The sequence below is a fragment of the Dermacentor variabilis genome, unplaced genomic scaffold (genome assembly GCF_050947875.1).
Source record: "Dermacentor variabilis isolate Ectoservices unplaced genomic scaffold, ASM5094787v1 scaffold_14, whole genome shotgun sequence".
Lineage (NCBI taxonomy): Eukaryota > Metazoa > Arthropoda > Arachnida > Ixodida > Ixodidae > Dermacentor > Dermacentor variabilis.
The window spans coordinates 4,962,532-4,976,302 of NW_027460302.1; the positions used below are offsets into that span (position 1 = coordinate 4,962,532).

At 46.9% G+C, this 13,771-nt stretch overlaps 1 protein-coding gene across 2 annotated transcripts in view; it reads left to right on the top strand.

Annotated features, from left to right (window-relative positions):
• LOC142567826 (putative phospholipase B-like 2) overlaps positions 1-13,771 on the top strand; it is a 277,787-nt gene that overhangs the window by 216,006 nt on the left and 48,010 nt on the right. For both annotated transcript variants that reach the window (XM_075677976.1, XM_075677977.1), the window contains exon 10: positions 13,521-13,673. In XM_075677976.1, coding sequence (XP_075534091.1) covers positions 13,521-13,673 — 153 coding nt within the window. The remainder of the gene's footprint in view (positions 1-13,520; positions 13,674-13,771) is intronic.

Below are 13,771 nucleotides of genomic sequence, written 5' to 3' on the forward strand. Positions count from 1 at the left end.
GCGTCAGTCAGCCATTGGTTGCTATCACTGACAATTAAAGCAATTGTATTCTTGAATACTGCTTGAAGCTCTATAATCTGTTTATATAAAAATGGATGACACGTTTTGCACATGCTCGGTGCAGCTAGCTGGCGCTGTTACGTTCAGTCCTTCCAAAAATAACCAGCTGTGAGTAAGCGCTCGCGTGTCGACCGTCTCTGCGTCCGTGTCTATTGTGCGCGCTACAAGTTTCACCATGAATAAACCACTTAATTAACTTTTTGAGTGAGTAACTCATTTATGCAGATAATTGGTAGAGAAAACATATTGGACACTTTCCTAATTTTAATAACGCGTAGTAAATAAAACGCAGCAAAGGATATGCATTGCAAAATGTTCCCAATCCTTGCCATCTCCTCTGCAAGTAAACAGGGATGACGGTTACAATTTTAGGATTCATGTGAACCTTGTTAAAAAGCTGTTCTGTGTATGTGATATGCTAACCTGAACATGATGTTAACACTGACCATCTTGTTTCTGTGCAGGGTTGGTTCATGCTGCAAACATTCTGGACATCAGCTCTGAATGTAAAGAATACATTATAATCGATGCTTGCTAGAGATTATGCGACAGCTGCCATGCCGTAATAAACTAAGTCATTATTCATTTATTATTTTTATTAATTTCTCTACTACTTCTCTCACAATTCTGTGTGAATATTTTTGTGTGAATAAACTTCTTTCAGTGCAAACTTGCATTTGTTTTCCATGTACATGCACCTTCTAGGTTCCATACTGCCTTTTACCAACATGTTCACGCATACTGACACATATTTACGCTATGCTACTAGGTCGTATGTGGGACAAATGTTACTAGGGGGATAGTAAGACGTCAGTAGCAAGTACATAAGCACATGGAAGTAAGATATTGCCAGAGTGTTACTAAAGAACCAAAGGACTTGTGTTGGTTGGCGGTTAGTATAATGTTTACAGACCATCTATGAACATGCTTCAATTGAAGTATGGTAGCCAATTCTAGATAGGATCCAATTCTTGATAGGATGTTACTAGGGTGTATAAAGACAAATGTTAATAGGTGATTGGTAGGAAGTTAGCAGAACGTTTACAAACATTGTTCAATTGGAAGAATGTTATTACGGCGTATAAAGAAAGCTTGTTAATAGGGGATCGGTAGGAAGTCAACAGAAAATATATGAACATTTTTCTTTTGAAAGAATGTTAACATGGTGTATAAAGAAAGCTTGTTAATAGGGGATCGGTAGGAAGTCAATAGAAAATATATGAACATTTTTCTTTTGAAAGAATGTTAATATGGTGTATAAAGAAAGCTTGTTAATAGGGGATCGGTAGGATGTCAACAGAAAATATATGAACATTTTTCTTTTGAAAGAATGTTAATATGGTGTATAAAGAAAGCTTGTTAATAGGGGATTGGTAGGAAGTTAACAGAAAGTATATGAACATTTCTCTTTTGAAAGAATGTTACTAGGGTGTATAGAGACAAATGTTCATAGGAAATTGGTAGGAAGTTTAAAGACATCCTATGAACATGTTTCTATTGGGAGTTGGTGGCCAATTGTTGCTAGGGTGTTACTAGAGTGTTGGTAGGATGTATAAAGACAGTTGGTAGAATTTCAATTGACTGTTGGTAGGTTCTAGTAACAAAAGTCTATAGACTGTCTAAAAAATGTTGCTAGAAATTTTTATAAGGGGCGAAACGTGGTCGCCCGATAAAGATACGTACACGTGTCAATATATATATATATATATATATATATATATATATATATATATATATATATATATATATACATACATATATATATATATATTAGTCTGTTGTCGCCGAACCTTGTGTTATCTGATTTCATCGCGTGACGCGAATGGTGTAGAACTTTGTGGAAGGCACGCGGGTCCCAACGATTAGTCTAGAACATTGGATAACTGCTGTATAAAAGCCGACGCGCTGGACCCGCTGATCAGATTTTCGACGATCGCCGACCGTGGTCGCCGCTATCGTTGTGCTATAAGTGTAGCCTGTTTTTGTGGGCGCAGGTTCGCCCAATAAAAGTTAGTTTTGTCTTTCACAGTATTGCCAGTATTGCTTCTGTGTTCTTCACACGTGACTCAACGTAACAATATATATATATATATATATATATATATATATATTGAACCGTGTACTTGCTTATCCGCTGATCAGATTTTTCAGGACCGCCGACTGTGTTCGCCAGTATCGTTGTTCTTTGAGTGTAGCCTGCTTTTGAGGGCACAGGTCATAGGCCGGCGCACTGACTCACACTCGCACTCCCCTCCGCTTACACGCAGTGGCACTCACTCGCACTCGCTCTCATTTCAAAGGCGTGATCGCGATGAGTGCCAGTGAGTCTGGGTGGAGGTGAATGCGAGCGAGGGCCAGTGAGTGTGAGTTGAGGTGTGTGTGAACATGACTGAGTATAATGAGTGTGCGTGGAGGTAAGTGTGAACGTGACTGAGTACTGTGAGTGTGAGTGGAAGGGAGCGTGATCGTCGTAAGTGCTTGTGAGTGAGTGGAGGTGAGCGAGTGGAGATTAGTGTGAACGTGAGTGAGTGCCTGTGAGCGCGAGTGTAGGTGAGCGTAAACATGAATGAGTGTGAGTGGAGGTGAGTGTGATCGAGAGTGAGTGCTTGTTGAGTGGAAGTCAGGGTGACGTGTTGAGTGCTTATGAGTGTGAAGGTGAGTGAGTGCCTGTGAGTGCAAGTGCAGGTGAGTGTGAACGTGAGCGAGTTTTGTGAGTGTGAGTGGAAATGAGTGTGAACCTGATGTTTGTGAGTGAGTGGAAGTGAGTATGAACGTGAGTATGAGTGCAGGTGAGTGTGAATGTGGGTGAGTGTAGATGAGCGTGAACGTGAGCAGAGCGCAATTTCTTCTTTACTGAGCGCGAGTGCTTCGCTCTGGTGTGGGCAGTGGCTGAATTTCGCCCTTACATGTTTGGCCGCCCATTTTCTGTCATCACGGACCACCATGTTCTGTGGCGGCTATCGTCACTGCAAGACCCGACTGGTCGCTTTGGTCGCTGGGCACTCATACTTCATGAGTATTTTTTTCATTGTGATGTACAAGTCTGACCGCTTACATCTGGACGCCGACTGCTTCTCTCGCCATCCCGTCAATCCTGAAAACGACTAACAGGATGCCGACACTTGCCTTCTGGCCATTTCTGACTTTCACGACATCGTTACTGAGCAGCGAAAGGATGACTCTCTTCTGTCGATCATTGAACGCTTGACCTCAGGACAATCAGATCGTTCTACCAGAATGTTTGTGCTACATGACAACATTCTTTATCGACGCACCATCAGCTGTGATGGACCAGATTTACTGCTAGTTGTGCCTCGTCATCTCCATTCTACTGTACCTGCTGAGCCCTACGACGCGCCTACTGCCGGACACCTTGGCACCTCCCGCACTTAAGAAAGAGTTCGGCGTCGCTTGTTCTGGCCAGGCCTTTACCGCTCTGTGCGACGTTACGTTGCGGTTTGCGACCCCTGCCAACGTTGAAAGAGGCCATGTGCGCAACATGCTGGCCACCTTCATCCAATCGACGTTCCCACGGAGCCTTTCTTCCGTGTCGGCATGGGCCTTCTTGGCCCCTTCCCCACATGCATAAAAGGAAACAAATGAGTGGCCGTTGCCAAAGACTATGCGCCGTGCCATGCGACCGCGAGCGCCCTGCCCACCAGCTGTGCTGCAGAGGAGCAGGAAATAACTTTATTGAGTCCTGAGGGACCCCTCCCCACCTACTCTTTGTTTAGTGGTCGGCAGGGGTCACGGGCCGCACTCACGTTGGGATGGGAAGCGCGTGATGCTCCGCCCTTTCGTGGGCCCTCTGGACGGCCCGGAGCTGGGTCTGGTGGTCGTCGATTCACAGGGCGTCCACCCAGTCTTCTTTACTGAATACGGTGCCGCTTAACGCGGAGCATTGCCAGAGCATGTGCGCTAGCGAGCAGTACGATTCGCTATAATCCGGACATTGCGGCCTACCTCTGGTGAATAAAGGCTCAGTCTGCCTCTCGAGGGGAACGACCCTGTCTGAAGCATTCTGAATATAGATGACTGTGGTATAGTGAGTTTAGCGTAGGGGAGCGGGAAGGTCCTCCTCGACAGCTGATAGTGCATTGTTATTTCGTTGAAGGTGAGCAGCGGGTCTCAGTGCTCGTCTCCCTCCCCGTTACTTCGCTCGCCACGATCGCTGCAGTGCGTGAGTCCTCGAGCGCGTCCGTGCACCAGCTCGTTGGCGTTGGGTAAGTTGGGGTGCACGTCGAACCCATGTGGGCTGGAAATCATTTGACGATGTCATGACCCGTGGCTCTCTCGCTGACGAGGACGGCCGCTGCTTCCCGCGATATTGATCCCGAGGCGAATGCTCTGGCCGACAATCGCGAATCTGTGTACACGTAAAGCCTGTTTCACATGCAAGTGATTGAGCGGATGGAGCGAACAGCGGCCCGGCGCTGCGAAGCTTTTCGCGAGGTTTCGTTTCACATGCACTGCCGCCGCGCGTTTTCCGCCGCTGCGAATAGCAATGTTGCTGGCAAAAAACACGGGACTTTCAGGCAGTTTCGGTAGTTTGCGACTACCAACATAAGCATTGCGTTGTCCCTGCCTCTCAAATTTTTATTTTATAGATACATATCGGTGCGCTTAGCAATTAGCAATTCGTTGAAAAGCTCTCCTGGCATGTTGCCCGTACCATGTGTAGCAAGTAAATAAACGTCGTTCTATGCGCAGGCTTTCCCGCACTAGTCCTCCAATGGTCACGTGTCGAGGCGGGCCGTTCGGAAGCGGTGCTGCCGCTCTGCCGCTGCGATGAAATTCCAACTTGCCCGAACCTCGCCACTCCCGTCGCTAGTGCCGCCGCCGACGCTCGAAACAGATTTCTGCGGCGCAGCGCCAGGATTCGCGAGCATTTTCGCTTGCATGTGAAGAAGAAGAAGAAGAATTTTATTTATTCACTCAAGAAAATAAAATCACAGTAACAAGATATACAGAAGGAGGTCCCAAAGCACAAGGCTGTAGGGGGACCTCCTGTTCTAATTAGAAAGATCAAAACAAGTTAGGTTATTGCAAACGCAGCAAAGCTTTAAAGTTGTCTACAAATAATTACACATGACAGCAAAGGAACCAAAACATATGATAGTACAAAGAATGGCGTTATGAACAAATAAAAGCAACAAAACAATTCAGGTTAATGCAAATATAGCAAAGAGGTAGAATTGTTAACATGTATTAATGCAAGAAAACAAGTAAACTGAAAACATGGCATAACACTGTATAGAATTACATCATGTACTGAATTGAAAACAACACAAAACATGGGAAGTGAAATGTAGCCTATGAGGCAGTGTTCTAACAATAACTGACACAAGGAAACAAGTGGACAGATATGATGAAATGTTGGTGAAATGGTGAAATGTGAAATGTGAAAGAGATATAATGTTTTACCCATAATGAAGCAAACAGAACATGTTAAATTACATTACAGCATTTACAAATTAAGTAAATATGAGAATAAATGCTTTTTAAAGCTGCCTATGCTGGGAGATAGCTTTATGTCCGTTGGAATACAGTTCCAGTAAGACATCGCTGTGAAAGAAGAAGTGAATTTGCCAAAATTAGTTCTGATTTTGGGTAATAAGAAGTTGTTAGCTAATGCAAATCGAGTATTATTATGATTAGCAAGTTGTTCAGTGTTAAAGATTATTTGGGGAATGTTTAAGTGAAGGGAATTATAGACAAGGATTGCCATGTTTAATTGAAATAGTTTATGAATTGTGAGAATGCGATGCTCTTGCAAAAGAGCAGATGCACTACATCGAGATGACTGGAAAGTAATAATGCGGATGGCCTGGTTCTGGACGTATTGTAAAGGAACAAGATGAGAGCTATATGTGTTGCCCCAAGTCGCAATGCAGTAATTGAAGTGACTGTGAATAAATGCATGATAAAGAGATAGCAAGGTTGGTAGTCTAAAGTGTGGACGTGCTTTTATAAGAATCCGGATACCGTATCCTATTTTTTGCTTTAGATGTGAAATATGGGTAGTGTACTTTAAATTGGAATCGAGGACAACCCCCAAAAAACGACAGTGACTAGAAGGTTTGATGGGGTAATTATCGATAGCTATGGTTGGAATTTTTATTATTTTCTTTTGAGTGGGGTGAAATAGCATGAAGACTGTTTTACTAGGGTTAATTTCTAAAGAGTTGCAACGACACCAGGGAATAATGTTTTCCAAATCGGTATTGAGCTTAGAAGTGAGGCTATTAATATAGGTGTCAGCAGTTAGAATCGTAGTGTCGTCCGCATAGAGATAACGATCACAATGCGAAAGATGGGCAGTTAAGTCATTAATGTAGATAGTGAAGAGTAATGGACCTAGTATAGACCCCTGAGGAACTCCCCTATCAATTAATTTGAAGTTAGAAAGGTGATTAGAAATACTAACAGCCTGTTGTCTATTAGTTAAATAAACGCGAACAAAAGCCAGCGCCGGTCCTACAACGCCGATTGCGTTTAATTTAGTAATTAAAATGTTATGGAGAATTGAATCAAACGCTTTGGTGAGGTCAATAAACACTGCTCCTGCATATTTACCTTCGTCAATGTGGTGCTTAATTCGATCAGTGAATGAAAGAAGTGCAAGATTAGTAGAGTAACCTGCTCGAAAGCCAAACTGCGTGGTGCAAAGAATGTCAAATTTTGTTATATACTTAGTTAGACGCTTTTCAAAACATTTCTCTATAATTTTGCTGAACACGGATAATATAGCAATAGGGCGATAGTTAGAAACCAACGCTCTATCACCTTCTTTAAATACAGGTATTATTTTGGCTTTCTTAAGTTTAGATGTGAAACAGGCTTAAGGACGCTCGGGGTCCCTCATTGCCATGGACCTGTTCGGCCACCTCGGACGTTACCACCTTGGCCGATTCTGCGTTAATGATCGTACCATCCCAGCGTATCGAGATGGCCGCGTACCGGTCGCTGCGCCCGTACTGGGCCGCGTCTACAAATGCCGCCAGTCCCGGGCAGCTGGCGGTCGATTTCAGCAGTGCTCGGGCCCTCGCCTTTCGGCGCCCCTTGTTGAATTGCGGGTGGACGTTTCTCGGAAGCGGTTGTACCTTGAAAGTGCCCCTGACCACCGCGCTGAGCGCGATCTTGCGTGCTTTGCACTCTGCTTCTGCATTTATCCTTGCTTCTGCTCGGATGAGTCTGCCGGCCCTGGTGGCCGACAGCCGCACGATCTGTGCCTTGGTCTGTGCTTCGATGATTTCTGCTAGTGAATTGTGGACCCCTAACCGATAGAGCCGCTCCGTGCTTGTAATGATCGGAAGACCAAGCACCGTTTTGATGCTCTTGCGCATCAGTGTCTCTATCTTGGCCGCGTCTTCCTTGGTCCATTTTAGCGCCGAAGCTACGTAATTTACATGACTCATGAGGAAGGCGTGGCAAAGTCTGAAGAGATTGCTCTCGCTGAGTCCGCCCCTGCGGTTCGTCACCCTGAGGATCAGCCGGAGCATGTTCTGCGTTTTGGACGTGAGTTTCATGACCGTTTGCGTGTTACCGCCTTTAGCCTCAATTAGCAGCCCCAGGGTTCTTATGGTGTCAACTAGGGGGATCAGCTGGCCGGCACTCGTGTGTAATTTGATCGGTATTTGACCGATCGGCGTCAAATTTCTCATGCCTTGTTTCGAGGGCCTGTACAGCAACAGTTCTGATTTGCTGGATGACAGACGGAGTCCCGTTTCCTTCAGGTACTCTTCCGTTGTGTCCAGCGCCTCTTGAAGAGCCCGCTCGACTTCTGCGTCGGACCCTCCCAGGCACCACACCATAATGTCGTCAGCGTACAGGGCGTGATTGACGTTGGTCACGCTCGTCAGCCAGTCCGAGAGCCCTTTCATTGCTAGATTGAATAATAGTTGGGAGAGCACCGCCCCTTGTGGGGTGCCCCTCGCACTCAGTGTTTACCAATCGGACGTGGCCTGTCCTATTTTGATTGTGGCTTACCTGCCTCCGAGGAAGGATCCTATGGAAGAGTGGAATTTTCGGCCGAGCCCCATCACCGAAATTGTTTCCATTGGAAATCTGTGTTTGATCGTGTCGAACGCTTTCGTTAGGTCCAGGGCCAGTATGCCCCTGGCGTCTCTGGTCATGTCGTCGATTATATGCTTTTTGAGTAGTGACATTACGTCCTGTGTGGAGAAGCCCGGTCTGAAGCCCACCATGTTATGTGGGAAGGGGCCCTCTCTCTCTATGTACCGCGATACTCGTTTATGTATGGCATGTCCCGCCGTCTGGCCTACGCACGAGGTTAGCGATATTGCCCGCATGTTCTCCGCCGCAAGTGGTTTACCGGGTTTCGGTATTAGTACGACCGAGGCCTCTTTCCAGACCTCTGGTACTCGTCCCGTTTCCCACGCTCTGTTGATTTATTCGGTGAGCTTCTCGACCGACTTTCCGTCTAGGTTTCTCAACAGTTTGCTCGAGACTCCGTCAGGGCCCGTCGCGGAGCGTCCGTTGAGGCCTTGTAAGGCATCCCAAATTTGCGATTCCGTGAAGCAGACTTTTTACTTCAAGACTTGATTCTACACCATGGCCCGCCAAGGCAGATGCTTACAGGTTGTGGCCGCTACTTCCTCTCCCAAGTTGTCTGAGATATACCTCATTCCTTCTCCACTGAACACAAGCTCGCAAATGCATATCACCCACGAACGAACAGACTGACTGAAGGACTGAATCGTACCCTTACACAGATGTTGTCTATGTACGTTTCAGCAGACCATCGCGATTGGGCAGCACTTTGCCCCGCGCGAAATTTGCGTACTATCGGTCACGTCATGATACTACGGGCTTCTCGCCTTTCTACCTCCTGTTTATCTCCATCCCACTCTGCCTTTTTGATACCCTGCTACCTTCGGTGTTGCGACATATCATGGAATGCGCCCATGATGCTGTTTATCGGTCTCGTATGGCTCGCCAGATTGCATGTAATCGTCTTACAGCAGTTCAGGCGTCTGAAAAGACTCGCTACGACAGTCGCATCCAGAACCTTGATTTCACTCCCGGAAATCTTGTTCTGCTGTGGACTCCAAGTCGCCATGAAGGCCTATCCGAAAAACTTATGTCACGCTATACCGGGCCCTACCGGTTATTGAGACAATTAGGCCAACTGAATTACGAAATCGCCCCTGTTGAAGACACGCCGTCCTTGCCTCAGCTACGAACTGACGCGTCGACATGACCCATATAAACCGTACTGTTCAGCTAGTTCTATATCATTATAGGAAGCGCAGGGACAGCGCCCCAGCCCCCGGGGGTTATAGGACAGTGTATTTGGACAGGACGGTGCGTGCAAGGGGAAGAGGAAGTGGCAGGCTGTTTCCTGGAGCTGTGACCAGCCTGCGCCCTTACCCCTTTTTTCCTATGTAAGCAGCTGTAAGTACATTTGTGCATCGGGCTTCCTCTTCGTAACAATATGAACACTCCCTGCAAATCTTTACCTTCGGCGTCGCTCGTGAGGTTCCGTATAATGTTCAGGTGCGGTAAAATCCTATCGCGCCCTTCACATCGTATGATGTGGATGCGAAAAGTAGTGTGCGAGGGTCAGCCGAGGATGGTGGCTTGGCGCCCAGTGTAGGAGGTAGCGAGATAAAGCGCGCGCTGGTGGCGGGGCAGAGGGAGTAGCAGGGGAGTGCACGTCTCATCCACTAGCCCAGCTGTGCGCGGCCCTATCGTGCATGGACCTTATCTCTGGCGGAGGCCAGATTGGGCGAGCCAACGTGGCTACGCTGCCTTCGCGCACGCCTATTGTCTAAGGTCGCGGAATTTCAAGTTTTGGCTACGCCTTGAAGCTGAAAGCAGCAGAAGCGCTAGATCCTCGCTGCACTCTTCATCACGCCAGCTTTGTGGAAGTGAGTGTTCGCGGTCATCAAGTGAGATCTATTCATTCTTGCGCGTGCTCGCATGACACCAAACTTAATAATTTAATTAGCAACCAAATGTTTACTGCAATTTTTCCGCCGGATACAACTAAGAACTGTACTATGTGTAGTTGTGTAATACTTTGCTATCGCTAATAAAGCCCCGCCGTTTGGGTGAACCTATGAATGATTTTTATCTCGTCGGGGTACTGTAGCGACCCGCAGCACATACGAGTGGCCGGTGTTAACGCTACACTGAGTACACATTAAAGACACAAGGTTTCCTATTTTATGGAGACAGGCGTCTGCGCGCGAACTGCTGGCGCACATGCGCCACAGGGGCAACTCTGCAGGTGGTTGAAGCCACATGTAACCAATGCATGATTATCCGCTGACAGGCCCGGTGCGAGGGACACAAAAGGGCTGCGAAGGTCACTATGGAGCACGCTGTAATTTTCTGCAACCTTATAGATAATGCTGCTGACGCTGTCCAAACCACACTTATAAAGGTTCTTCTGTTCTGGCAAAGTAAGTTGCGCTTGAATGAAAACTGTCATTGTGAAATCTCCTTAAAGGCCAGAATACATGGAGCGAATATGCGACGAATAGTCGGCGTTCGACGCCCGGCGGCGTACGCGCGACGCGCGGCGGCGGAGAAAACGTCGTTCGCCGCCGATCCAGCTGGCGCAGAAAAGTTCGTCGGGCGGCGACGATACCGGAAGCGGCAAACGAGCGGCGCCCCAAAGCGAGCCAATCAGGTCTCACTATCCGCCCCGACTTCCGTCTAGGCTTCCCCGCTTGTCCGTGTATCCCGATCCCGCTCTATCGTTCACGCCGGTCTCCCGCTTTTCGTATTCATGGCATCCAAAGCGGCGCGGCTGGAATTTAACAAGTTAATAACAGCCATGGTTAGACAAGCTCACGTGCGCTACTTTCGGGTCTGCTTGCTTCGGCGGCGCGTCGGCCGCGCGCGCATTGAGCCACAGAACAGAGCCGCGGAGTTAAAGGAGCCAAAAGTTGTTTACCCGCCCAGTGTTGCCACAACGCATAGCATCGCCGCTTTCTTTAAACTACATCGGCACATGAATGTCTCAAACACATAAAAAAGACTAGAAATCATTTCCAAACAAGATTTTACGCGTTTTAGAGTGTTCCGTAATTCAAAAGCAATAATAATTGTCGTTAAAGTTTTTTTTTTGTGTCATGTGTTTCACTACAGCGCATCTGCCTCGTCTAGCCACACTGATAACAACGCAGCGACTCGCCGGCGGCGGCCTCCGTGCCTTCGCTCCATGTAGCGCAGCCCGACGAACATACGGCATCGCGCCGCGGCAGATTTTCTGCCGCCCGAACTTCGTCGTGAAAGTTCGCTCCATGTATTCTGGCCTTAACATGTGCTGTAAAGCGTTATATCCTGGTAAAACTTCAAACAGTATGTTTATGTACAGAGTTTTCAAGTATGTGATTAACCTATAGTCAAAGGAATCTTACTGAAACTGCTCGAAATGAACAGCCTCAGCGAACAATCTGGATTTGATTGTGCAAGGTTGCACAAGTCCGCTGTTAATTTTTTTCTGTTGACGTTTCTGTCTATTTACACCATGATTGCTCTAGTATATTTGTTTCTTCTTTATTTGCTCTGCCTCGTCGATACACGTTTGTATCACATTTAATTGGTGTACGTATTTGCCCGCATTGGATAATTTGATCCAAATTAAGCTTTGCAAATTTACGAAAATAGGGCGCCGAGAAGTACGTGAAATTCAAATCTGCGCACAAGATATTGGGCCAGGGGGTAAAAATGAGTTGATAATTGTCACCATCAGCCCTACTCCCCCAATAATTAAATTAGAATAATGAAAACTTAAGTGTCTATAATAAACGGGAATGTGTGTATCGGAAACTTAGAGGCAGTAGTATTCCCACACACTACCACTTGGTAAACTTCGTCTATTACGCCCCTTTTCCTAGAAAGCCACCTGAAAATTTTCATATTACTTCGTCTGTCTTACACAAGCAAGACCCTGAGGAGCGGCTCTATGTTCTTCCTCAGTGTGACGCCGCTGTGGCGCTACACCCGGACTGCGTAACTGACCCCCCCCCCCCTTCCTGGCCGCAATACTTGTGTTTAGTTTTATATTTAGTTTTCTTTCTCATAAATTTGTGAAGCTTCATTGTTATCAGCCAGTATATTATATAACTGCATTTAACATTTATTTGTTTAACATTTAACATATTCTCACCTTCCTACATAACTTATGTTTTCCATTTAGTTTTCTTACTAAGAAATCTGTACAGCTTAATTTTTATCACCCTGTATGTACACAAAGAACATATCTGGAACGGCGACCTTTGTTGACGCGGCACGACACGCCTGTTCCAACAAGTTCTCTGTACCAATTTTATTAATTAATTAATTTATTTATTTATTTATTTATTTTACCCTCAGGGCAAAGCAAGAGTCAATGACAGGGGACAAATCCTCTCGGTAGTTTCGCTGAAAACCTCCTTTGTCGACGTGGCGGAACAGGGTCCCATACCTCTCGCATAACTTGACGCAAGACGCGCTACGGTGTACACGGACTCCCGAGCGGCCGTTAGAGCGTTCTCCTCGGGATTGATAGCCAAAGAGGCAGCTAGGATTCTGAACGACATACCTCCCTCTGGCAATATTCATCACATAGTCTGATTCCCAGCTCACATGGGACCAGACGCATTACCGGTACACCTGAACCCCAGTGAGATGGCCCAGGACCGTGCACGAGGTTTCTTATGGCGCGATGGGACGGTGTCTCGGTTGAGTTCGGGAGAGCTTGTCCACAGTGATCCTCTAGTTACTTTTCACGAAATCACATCTCATTACAGAGCGAATAGGCATAGTTTTCACTTCCCCCATCATAAGCTCAACAGATCGAAAGCTAGCACTCTCCGCAAGCTCCAGACGGGGTCCTACCCCTCTAGGGGCTTTCTGAACATGCTCCACCCGGACATTGATCCACTCTGCCCAGATTGCGGCACTGAATTTAGCTGATTAAGTCACATGCTCTGGCAGTGCCCTGTGTTACATAATTTTCACTAAGAGGAAGACTGGACGGAGGCCATCACAGAACCCAGCCAAGATGTCCAGCTCGTGGCTGTACAGAGGGCCCGTGAACGAGCGGAGAGGCATGGCCTCTCTGTTCCGACATGGGAATAGCCAACGGCTGGGTACGGACCTACCTAGCAAGCCCCCGGCCAGCTCCTCAGGACCCCAATAAAGTTGTTTACTGCTACCACTACTCCTACCCTGTATGTTATATAATTGCATTTAACATTATTTGACATTTTCTAACCCCGCCCTCAGCCCTCGGCGAATAACTTGTGTTTTACATTTAGTTTTATTTCTAAGAACTGTGTAAAGCTAAATTGTTATCACCCTGTATACTGTATAACTGCCTACCAATAGTACTCAATGTCCGCGATCCGCTTGACTGCTAATATTTGTGCGATTGTGTGCGAGTACAATCGCATTGTTTAGCGGCCTACAATACGCAGTGCACGCAACTTGAATGTGCGCAGATTCTTCCCCACCATCTTCAACGCAAGTGGTATGGCAAGGCTGGCCGCTGAGTACGGCGACTGGTTCACCTACGACAGGTGCCCACGAGCGCTGATGTTCAAGAGAGGCTTCAAAGACCCGAGAGACACAGAACGAGTTTTGGACTTTCTCAGGTGCCCAATTGTGTCCTTGCTTGCTTGCTTCGTCACCGTCGCCCTCTTGCCATTACGAGGGGGCGTGTCGCTGTTGCGGCCATAACGTGCTGCAAATA